The 11,582-nt window shown below is 53.1% G+C and overlaps 1 protein-coding gene across 1 annotated transcript; it reads right to left on the reverse strand.

Moving 5' to 3' along the window:
* Positions 1-9,433: 9,433 nt before the first annotated feature.
* Positions 9,434-10,366, reverse strand: LOC141726165 (olfactory receptor 14A16-like). The gene has a single exon (XM_074530578.1). It carries the CDS (start codon positions 10,364-10,366, stop codon positions 9,434-9,436), a length of 933 nt encoding a protein of 310 aa, XP_074386679.1.
* Positions 10,367-11,582: the final 1,216 nt, after the last annotated feature.

The raw sequence follows: 11,582 nt of genomic DNA on the forward strand, positions 1-11,582 counted from the left end.
CAAAGTCCTATTGTTATTTGTCACGTCTACTGCTTGGGAAACTTTTCTGCTTGCTTGGGAAACTTTTCTGCTGTAACAGAACTTTGGGCCACATCCTGAGGCCTAAATACTCTTTTCTAACCATTTCCTAAAAACCCTCTGACTTTATGGATTCCCACACTGGTGGTCACCTCTCATCTGCCCCTGAAACAGGGGCTCTGTTCCTTCATTCCTATGGAAAAGAACCAGCCTTCTTGTCCAGGGACCATGGACAAAATTAGAATTTGGCCTCCCAAATTCTGTATATCCAAGGATTGCTCCCAGACAAAGTTGTCAGGACAGACAGGTCTGGCTGGCCCTGTCCTCTGGTGATTTTCTTAGACTATGAGCTGAATGTTTTCATTTGGAAACACCTTGGAGAGGGCCCAGAGGTGTCCCAAGGAGGGGTTTGGAGGCCTTGGGCGCATGAGCACTGTATAGGAACAAAGGAGCTCTGTGCTCAGTGAGGTGGAGACTGAGGACAGTGGAGCAGAGCCATGAGAGTGTTTAAAGGGAGATTTCCGGGATGGTGAATCCTTTTGATATAGTGGAAAACAGCCAGAGAGAGAAAGAATTAATGCCAAGGGCAGCTGGGGAGACCCAGACTGGCACCAGGAGAAAGGAATTTCCCTCTCAGGGCAGGGCTGTGGTGCAGCACGTCCAAGCAGGAGCCTGGAGCAGCCCAAGGCTCTGTGTGGGCAGGCAGAGGCAGGCAGGAGGCAGAGCTGTCAGCAAAGGAAGGGCCCAGCCAGGTGGGGCAGTCAGGGGATGCCGACAGCCTGCAGGGACAGAGGCGCAGGGCAGGGACACCGTGGCACAGCCTGGGCTGCACAGGGCACAGGGATGTGCAGCAGCTGCAAGACAGCCCTGCCAGAGCCAACTTGGGCAGAACTTTGGCCATGGCTGCTGGGCCTGGGCCTGAGGCCACGAGGGGACAAGTGACCCTTGCAGGCCTGGGGCCTCATTGCCTCCTTGTCCCTGCTCAGCAGCCTGGCAGGGGCCGCCCCATGCTCCTGCCCTTGCCATTGCACATCCCCACATGCCAGTGCCCATCCCGGGAACAGCCCTGAGAAAGGAGGGAGGGACAGGATCTTCCTGGCCAGGGACTGGGGCTCAGGCCTTGGCCTTTTGCATTCCTGAAACACATCCAGGTGTGCTCAGCACCAGAGACACCTTTGCCTTGTTTGTCCCCAGCTTCCATCACTGCCTCCAGTGTTTTGCTGTGACTGTGTGAGATCAGAGAGTGGGTTGTGACATCACTGAGTGGCTGTGTAACACCACAGAGCAGGCTGTGACATCATAGAACAGATTCTGACAGATTCCTCTCAGAATTTCCTTCTGAATGCTGCTGGAATACATGAGCTGGTAGCTGTGTGTACGTGCTTCTCTAAATATTTTTGTCTTTCTCTCTGTGTCTACTTGCATTTTTGTCCTCTTGCTAATTCTGATTAACTTAAAATTGAACAAGCTAAGAGTTTGTGAAGTTGATTTGGCCAAGTCAGTGCTTTAAGAAGTGTTTTTCTTGATTGAATGTAATCTTTAAACATTTTGCCAAAGTTTCTCTGATTTTCTAAACTTGCCAATAAAGGCTGTTTGGTTGTTTTGAGCTCCTGAGAAACTCTCGTTGGTATTTCTCCTTTGCATCCAACTCAGAGTACAAACAATTTTAAATGTCTCCTTGAGAGAGTTGTTTGGGGGATGGCAGTCAGGGCTCGTGTGTCCTGTTTCGCACAGCCCAGGCAGGGCTTTCCCAGCCACATTCCACACTCCATTTCCCAGCTGGAGCCCCTGGTGCCTCTGAGTTGTGCTGCCCCAGCCCCAGGGACGCTCTCCTTGTCTGCCCATTCCCCCACGGTCTCTGGGCAGGGATGGCCTCAGTGGGGGCTGCTGACATTCTCAGCAACTTGGAGGCTGCTGCTGAATTTTCCTGCTGCAGAGGCTTGTTCAGCCTTCAGCTCTTCAGTGCAGGAATTCAGTGTCCCAGGGCTCATTAACATGCAGAACACCTTAACAAGCCACAACTCTTGGAATAATTTGATTTCAGTTTCCAAATAATTTGTGGTTAATTAGACAGATTTCAGAAGTGTATTCAAAGTGAATACATGATATTTACAAAGACAGAAAATATTTTTTTAGGTCCTGTTTAGGTTTTTTTCCCTATTAATTCATTGAAATGTGCAGTCTCCAATTGACACTGAATCCAAGTAGCTCCTCATACCCCTGGAATAGATATGAAAATCAAGACCCTTCATGGCTGACAATCAATCAGACTCTGTCCCTACTCCCACCCCACCATTTCCCCATCCAAGCTCTGGCACTCAGAGCTATGTCCTGTTTCCTTCATCCCTCCATGGCCAGGGACTTTCTGGGATAAGGGAGCTCTGCTCTGAGTATGGAGGGAGGCCCAAGTGCAGCCACTGGAGTGAGAACCACAACTCATCAGGTTTGTGTCCTTTGGGTATCAGGAACTGGTGAGACTCAGAGGCACAGAAAAGTTTGTCTTCATGGCTAACATAAAATATGCAAACATGATAAAATTTCATAAACATCAAAGCACTTTCCTCAGCTCCTTGAGACATCCTAGCAAGATCTGACATGTCCAACAACCACAAGGGTTTACCATACAGGAAGGATTTTAGACAAAGACATAAGAAGACACAAGAGAAAACATAAAATAACAAAGATGCTGACAAAGGAGTTCTTTAAACTCCTGAAAGATTGGGCAACTCCCTGAAACTCAAAGCATGAAGCCAGTTGAGGGAGGTGCATTGGAATGATCAGAGAACAGGTGCAAGAGGAAATCTGGGAGCAAAGAGAATAACTTAGATCCAGCTGCCCTAAATGAAGAGATGTCCTTAGACATGGCCATTTAAACAGGAGAGCTGGAAACACCTGAAGGCAAAACATTGATGGCAAAGGTAGAGAGGGGAAGACGAGCATTTCTTCCCCTGCCATCAGTAGAAGAATCCAGTAGATCCAGGAAACTTCCATTCTTGGTGGGAAAACTTTTCCAGGCAGACATCATTGTGTGCCCATGAACAGGCAGTGCCACTTTGTGCCCTGAGGTGCCACAGATTGGATCTCTCAGAGAGCACCTGAGGGAGAGCAGAGCACCTTGCAAGCTGCAGGTCCTTGAAAGCCCCACAGGGCTCTTGTCCCATCAACATCTGCTCTGCTCCAGTCTGAAACAGGGCCCAGCATGGTGTTGGGATCATCAGAGAGCTGAGGTGTGTGCTGGAATTCAATGCCCTCCCCATCCTGCAGCAGCCCTGCATTTCCCTCCTACAGCCCTGGTCTCCAGCACAGCCATGGAAGCTCTTTGGGCTCTGCACTGTTCCTGCAGCCCCCAAGGGCAGCTGAGCTCTGCCTTTGGCACAGTCAGGCCTGGCCAGCGCAGGCCATGCTCAGCAATTGCTTGTGTGTGCCTGGCCTTGCTGTCAGCCCCAGCAGCGGCTGTGTGGCCCCTTTGTGGCCCTGTGCTGGCCAACCATGGTGGCCCAGCCCCTGTGCAGGTGCAGCCCAGGCCAGGAGCATTGCGGCTGGGAATGGCCCCTGTGCCGTGGTGCCCACAGCAGCCTTGGGGCTCTGTGCCCATGCCCTCCCTGCTGGGCAGCCTCTGCCAGCTCCTGCAGAGCCCCTGACACCTGTGGGGCTGCACAGACAGCCCTGCCCTGAGCTCTGCCAGCCTCTGGGCCAGCAGAGAGGCAGCCAGGGCTGGCCATGGCTGGAAACAGGCCCTGAGCCCTGCCGGAGGATGGAGCTGGGCCACAGCCAAACTCAGCCATGGCCAAAGCTGGGCTCAGCAGCCAGGGCTGCCAAGGGCTGGGCACAGAGACTGGCACTGACAAATGTCCTGGGCCCCCTCCCTGCTCTGTCCATGCCACCAAGGGCACAGAGCAGCCTCCTCTCTGGGCCACTTGCCTGTTTGCAATGCCTTGCACAGGTGCTGGCCCTGCCCCACAAAGCCTGGCCTGAGTCCTTGTGGTGGTTTGACCCGGAAGAAGTGGGAATTCTGGGATGCTGTGGTCAAACCAATGGTGCTCGGATTTTTATATTGGCAGCTGATGTGGCCAGTGGGGTTTGGACACACCTCCCAGAATACACAGGGGTTAAAAGCAGAGCTTTGGCCCTGGGAGGTTCTCTTGGGACTTCGAGGGAAGGAGGCTGGATCTCCCTTCCCCTGTCCAGCCGCTGCTGCTGGGTGGGGTAGGGGCAGCCATGTGGTAGGCCTGGGCCTGGACAGAGATGGGGGGTGAGGAGGCCCTTGAGGATGGAAGGGTGGAGGAGCCCCAAGAGACATCGGGCAGCCATCCCCCTCCCCAGGAGAGAGAGAGAGAGAAGAGCCAGCGACAACGAATGTGATAGCAGTCGGCCCAGGAGGAGAAAGGGGGGTAATGCAGCGAGGGAGGAGGTGACCGGCCGGAGCAGTAGCGAGTGTGGGAGTGCCGGAGCTCTGGGACAGACAGAGACTGAAACTTTTAACCCTTTTTCTTACATGATTGGGACCTTGCAAAAATGCTGATCCTCCTCGGAGCTGAATAAGAAGAGAGATAAGAGATGAGAGGAGACAAGGACCTGGCCCGAAGGATGTGGAGACGACTGACTGAGTGGGGAGAGATGATTGGAGTGGCCTTTTGGCTGGACTTTTCTTGTGTAGCCATAGACTCAGTTTTATTCCTGTGACACAGAGACTGCACTTAGGGGGAGGCAGTGCCTCAGAACCAGGAGGGTTCATCATGGGGACCCCTTGGCCCCGGGGGGTTGGAAAAATATGGGGGGCACAGATGTCCCTAAGCAGAGACTGTGTCTTTTTGGAGTGAGACAAGGCATCCTTAAAAGACAACCCTAAAAGCAGCTCTGGTCCATGCACAGTGGGGAGAGCACTGGGCATGGAAGGAAGATGTCACAAGTGGCAAAAGGACTTTCCGGGCGGTGCCAAGTGACATGGAAGCACACGAGGTTTCAGCGTGTTTCCAGGGGAAGACTATGGAACAAGAAGGACTCCTCTCCTCTTCATGAACTGAAGTTGGAGTATTCTAAAGGGTGGTGCCAGGCTGGGCAGTTGGTGATTTGGGAGAATGTATCGGATTGGGAAATTTTGGTGGCAGGGAGGAGGAAAGAGTTTTTTGTAAGGTTTTCAATTTTTTTTTCCCTTATAGTTTTTTCCTATTTTCTTGTAGTTTAGGTAATAAAGTTTTCTTTATGTTTAAGCTGGAGCTTGTTTTGCTTATTCCTGGTCACATCTCACAGCAGACACCAGGGAGAGAGTATTCTCATGGGGGCACTGAGTCTGTGCCAGGCCTAAACCATGACAGTCCTGCCCCTGCACGCTCAGCCAGGCTGAGATGGACACTGATGGTTTCTGGGCCAGGCTCTCAGAGCCCAGCCCAGCTCCCTGCAAGCTCTGTCAGCTGCCCTGAGCTCTGGGCAGCACCAAGGGCCTCTCTCCAGCCCAGCCCAGCCAGCTCTGGCCCCACAGCTCTGCTCAGGCCAGGCTGCTCTGGGCACTGGCCCACAGCCTCAGCCCCTGGCAAGGGCACAGCAGCAGCTGCAGCTGCCACAGGATTCAGCCCCAGCCATGGGGGAAGGTGCTTGGCCAAGGCCAAAGGAGGCTCCCTGGCTGCCCTGCTCCCCTCAGGCTGAGGTGCTGAGAGCTCTGCAGCCCCTGCTGCCATCCCATCTGCCCAGGGCAGCACAAGAGCCCTGGCCTTGGGGCCCTCAAGAGCTGATCCTGCTCCAGACCCAGGGCCCATGCCAAAGCTGGGGCAGCCACAAAGCTGTGCCAATTTCTGTTCATTGCTGCTCTGATGGGGATGGATCCTCAGCCACTTGGAGGTTGCTGTTAAATTTTACTCCTCTAGAGGCCTCTTCTTTCTTGAGCTCTTCAGTTCAGGAATTTAGTGACAAAGGCTCATAAATATTTATGCAAAACTCTTGAAAAAGAAAAGCCCCTGAAATCATTTATGTTTTGAGTTCTTCTGTGGTTAATTAGATAGATTTCAGATGTGTATTCGAAGTGAATATACTATGTTGAAAAAAATGCAGAGAGAACTGGTTTTTTCCTGTTTAGTGTTCATTTCCTGAATATAAAGTGGTATCAGCTATGTCCAGGTGGTATTGACCTCTAGCAGCTTCTAATGCAGTCTGAATAGATATGAAATTCAAGATTCTTCATTGCTTACAGTCAATAACACTTTGCCCTCACCCGCTCCCCACCATTTCCCTTATCCAACCCCTGGCACTCCTATGGATCAGGAATGGTGTGGCCAGGAGGACCAGGACAGTAATCTTCCCTTTGTTCTTGGCATTGGTTGGGCAGCACAATGTTAGGTCACAGGCTGCCCAGGGAGATGGGTGAGTCACCAATCCTTTAAGTGTTTAAGGAAAGACTGGATGTGGCACTCACCTCCATGGTTTGGGTGACAAGGTGGTGTTGGGTCCCAAGTTGGACTCCAAGGTCTTTTCCAGCCTGGTGGATTCTCTGATGACTGTGACAGTGCAGGGCCCTGGGGAAGCAAGGGGCCATTGTGACACTGCAGGGCCTGGTGGCACTAAGTGGACCATGGTGACACTGCGTACGACATGGCAGCACAGAGGCAAGGGGCCATCGTGACACTGTGGAACCAAGAAGAGCATTGCTGTGTGGTGTTTGTGAGGTGCTCAGGACGAGGTGAGAGATGAGAATCTGACTCCATGTTGTCAGAAAGCTGATTTATATTATATTATAATATATTACATTATATTATATTATATTATATTATATTATATTATATTATATTATATTATATTATATTATATTATATTAGGCTTTTCAAAAACTATACTATAGAAAAAGAAGAATACAGAAGGCTTAACAAGAATGATAATGAAAACTCACTACTGACTCCTCAGAGTCCAATACAGCTGATGGTGATTGGTCATTAAGTTAATTCACATGTTTGGATAAACAATCTCCAGACCAAATTGCAGAGAAGCAAAACACGGAGAAGCTGAGGCTTCTCATCTTCCCAGGAGAAGAAATCCTGGTGAAGGGAATTTTTAGAAAATATCACATTGACATTGCTACACTGCCAGACCTCATGGAACCAAGAGTCCATTGTGACAAAGCATGGCCTTGGAGGACCAAGAGACATAGTGACACTGCAGGGGCCCAAGGATCCAAGGGACTTTGTGACATAAAGGGTCCCATGGAACCAAAGGGACATTGTGACACGGGGAGGCTGCATGGAACCGTGGTGACACCAAGTTGGCTGGGAGTATGGATCTGGTGGAGGGTTGGAGGGCTCTGCACAGGGCCCTGGAAAGGCTGGGTGCAGGGCCCAAATCCAACAAGGTGAGGTTTAACAAGACCAAGTGCCGGGTCCTGCACTTTGGCCACAACAACCCCTGCAGCGTTACAGGCTGGGGAGAGAGTGGCTGGAGAGCAGCCAGGCAGAAAGGGACCTGCAGGGACTGATGGACAGCAGGCTGGACATGAGCCAGCAGTGTGCCCAGGTGGCCAAGAAGGCCAATGGCTCCTGGCCTGGATCAGGAATGGTGTGGCCAGCAGGAGCAGGGCAGTGATTCTTCCCCTGCACTCAGCACTGCTTGGGCAGCACGTTGAGTGCTGTGTCGAGTTCTGGGCCCCCAATTTAGGAAGGACATGGAGGAGCCTGGAGCATGACCAGAGAAGGGCAACAAGGCCGGGGAGGGGTCTGGAACACAAGAGCTGTGAGGAGCGGCTGAGAGAGCTGGGGTTGTTTATCCTCGAGAAGAGGAGGCTCAGGGGAGACAAGGTGGTGTCAGGGCAAAGTTTGGACTTGATGATGTCCATGGTCTGTTCCACCCTTGCTGATTCTGGGATTCTCTGAAATTGCCCTTGCAGCAATTGCAGGATGAGCCCTGGGCCTCCTCTTGAGAAGCTCCAGAAGCCCAGGTCCCTCAGCTTCTCCTGCCAGCCCCAAAGTGCATCCTGTCAGTCCTGCAGAGCCTCTGCAGCTCCTCCTCACTGCCCAGGGACAAGGAGTCCCAGAGCCAGACACAGCAGCCCAGATGTGCCCACCTGGCCTGGGGTGCCTCTGGCAAGGGCACTGCAAGAGCGTGGAGACAATTCCTGCTGCACTTGTAGGATGATCCTGCTGCCCAAGAGACATTGTCAAGGGGCCAAGTCAGGAACTGCAAAGGGGAATTGGGCCAGAGAGAAAAGGGCAAACAAGGATGGGCTGTTTGCAGGAGAGGGAACAGGGGTGGACAATGGGAAGAAATGTGTACCAGGGAGGAGTTAACAAATCAAAGGTGAAGCCAAGGAAATTCTCAGGGCAGTTTGGGGGTGGCTGCCAGGCAGCCCTGGCTCTGAGCAGCAGCCTCTGCAGTGGGACAGGAAACTCCCTGCTGATGGGAACAAACTTTCTAGCTGACTGCAGAGGCCAGGACAAACCTGAGTGGTTTCCCTGGTGTTCCCCAGCCCTTGCTGGCCCCAGGGGCTGATGGCATTTGTGCTCCCTCAGGTTCATGTCCCCACACCAACAGCATGGGGGTGCTCCCCCCGCTGTGTGCAATGCAAACAGGGGCTGCTGAGCCAGTGCTGCCGTGTCTGTGCCTGCAAGGATGGGGCACCTGTGTGACCTGGGGGAGAGGCCAGGGCTGCAGAGGGGGGATATTGCTGGCAGCTCCATCAGGACGCTCTGGGACACTGCCCTGGACTGTCCAGCACACTGGGGATGGATCAGCCCCTGCTCTGTGCTCCTTCCAATCTCCATGGCCCTTGCAGAGCCCCAGCCATGCCGTTTGCCCCCAGCCTGCCCACGGCCAGCCTGGGGCTGCTCTGGGGCTTTTCTGTGCTGAGCATTGGCCTGGGCGTCTTCTTGAGAGAGCCTGGGCAAGGAGCCAAGGAGCCTGGAGCCCCCAGGCCCTGGCCTGAGGCGTCAGCGCTGCCCCAACAGTGCCCATGGCCTGTCCCTGCTGCAGCCCCAGCACTGCCACCCCCAGGGCTGTGCCCGGCCCCGAGAGCACTCAGGCCCTGCAGCAACACCAGGGCCATCAGGGCAGCGGGGCAGGGCCACGGCAGCAGCACTGGCAACACCAAGTGCTGCTGCGGCTGGGCACAGCTGCTGGGCCAGCACTGATCTGCTCCCAGCTCTGCACACAGACATTGCTGCTGCAGCTCCAGGGAAGGCAACAAAAGGGCATCTCTGCAGAAGACTTTGCTGGGACATCCTTTCCTTCCTTTAATGCCACCAGGGGACCAGCCCCTTATTGACAAAGCCTGTGGCCATGGGGAAGGTGGACAGAAACAAAATCAGAAATGATACAATGACATTTCTTTGTGGATAACATGAACAACAAAAACAGGGGACAAATGACCCCACAATGAAACCAAAAAGAAGTATCATAGATGATTTTTATTGGAAGTGATTTGAAGAAATTGGCCAGCAGTTTAATGTTCCTGAAAGCATCCAGTCATCAGTCTCCTCACTGCAGCCTTGAGCTCCTGGTTTCTCAGGCTGTAGATGAGAGGGTTCAGGGCTGGAGGCACCACTGAGTACAGAACTGTCACTGCCACATCCAGGGATGGGGAGGAGATGGAGGCTGGCTTCAGATAGGAAAACATTGCAGTGCTGAGGAACAGAGAGACCACAGCTAGGTGAGGGAGGCAGGTGGAAAAGGCTTTGTGCCGTCCCTGCTCAGAGGGGATCCTCAGCACAGCCCTGAAGATCTGCACATAGGAGAAAACAATGAACACAAAACAGCCAAATTCAAAACAGGCACACACTGCAAGAAGCCCCAGTTCCCTGAGATAGAACTTGGAGCAGGAGAGCTTGAGGATCTGAGGGATTTCACAGAAGAACTGGCCCAGAGTATTGCCATGGCACAGGGGCAGGGAAAATGTATTGGCTGTGTGCATCAGTGAATAGAGAAAGCCACTGGCCCAGGCAGCTGCTGCCATGTGGGCACAAGCTCTGCTGCCCAGGAGGGTCCCGTAGTGCAGGGGTTTGCAGATGGACACATAGCGGTCGTAGCACATGATGGTCAGGAAAAAATACTCTGTATTCGCGCAGAAAACAAAAAAAAAGAGCTGTGCAGCACATCCTTTGTAGGAGATGGTCCTGGTGTCCCAGAGGGAATTGAGCATGGCTTTGGGCACAGTGGTGCAGATGGAGCCCAGGTCAGTGAGGGCCAGGTTGAGCAGGAAGAAGAACATGGGTGTGTGCAGGTGGTGGCTGCAGGCTACGGCGCTGATGATGAGGCCGTTGCCCAAGAGGGCAGCCAGGGAGATGCCCAGCAAGAGGCAGAAGTGCAGGAGCTGCAGCTGCCGCGTGTCTGCCAATGCCAGCAGGAGGAAGTGCCTGATGGAGCTGCTGTTGGACATTTACTGCGGCTGGACTTGGGACCTGTTAATGGAGAAAAGGACAGTGAAGATTTAAAGGAGATAGCTGCAAGCAAAATCAAAGCCATTTCCCATATACCATCCTCTGTAACATACATGGACATTCTTTTATGTTTAAGAGTTCTGAAGTTTCCTTTTTAACCTCCCCCATGTCTCTGATATTCTTGGATATCAGAAACCCTCAGCATTTCTGCTGCCCTCTGGTAGAAGAGAGTGAGCTCCCTGAGGCAAAAGGACGAGTGGAGAGTGAGGGGAGATGGTCTGTCACTTCATTCCATTTGGAATTTCTCTGGGCTTTGACTTTTCTCAAATGGAGGATGTTCACACTCCCATGTTTCTTTTAAAAACACCCAGGTATAGATGAGAACAGATAGATCCACCCCAGCCCAGCTCCACATTTGTATCCAAGGACTCATGTTGCTCATTTCACCAACCCAGCAGCATTTTCAGTGTCACAACACCTCTGCCTTTCCCCATCAATCTTATAACTCAGAGATGCTCTAGGATGGATTTGCACCCTGGATTGAAGCTCCCAGCTTGGACTGAAATCTCAGGGACACTTCCAAGTGTCCTTATGATGGCATGGGATGAAGGGAGATGCAGCTCCTTCCCTGGCTCCACTGACAGCATTGCCCAGAGACGGGCACTGGGGACAGCATCACCCTGAGCCAGCTGTGCCCCCTGCCAGAGCCCCCAGGGCCGGGCAGCTGCTCCCAGCCCTGTGCTCTGCAGAGGGAACTGGGCCCGGGGCTGCAGAGCTGCCCCACGGCTCTGCTGCAGCTCTGCCTGCACAGGAGAGGCTGCACGCCTTGGAGCCCCGACCCTGAGGGCAGAGGCTTGGCTGGGGGACAGGAGGGAGGGGGCTTGTTCAGAGGGAGGGGCTGGTAGAGGGAATCCTGTGGGCATCTCTCCACTCTCCCTGCCACAGCATTGCTGTTTTTTTTTTTTCCTCTCCTTGCCTTCTCTTCTCTCTGCTTCCTGCAGATTTCCCTGCTGGAGATTTTTCCCTGTGCCTGATCTCTCCCTGCCAGCACTCAAAGACCCCAAATCTCTGTGCACTCTCCTTGGCCCTACAGAACCCTGCCTGTTTGCAGGACCCTAGCTGGGGGCAGGTTCTGTTTGCAGCTTGGAGAAAGGACAGCTCAGACTGAGCCTGATGGCTCCAACAAAGGTGATGCTGGTGCTGTCCATGGGCAGA

This window comes from Zonotrichia albicollis, chromosome 33 (genome assembly GCF_047830755.1).
Source record: "Zonotrichia albicollis isolate bZonAlb1 chromosome 33, bZonAlb1.hap1, whole genome shotgun sequence".
NCBI classification, from domain to species: domain Eukaryota; kingdom Metazoa; phylum Chordata; class Aves; order Passeriformes; family Passerellidae; genus Zonotrichia; species Zonotrichia albicollis.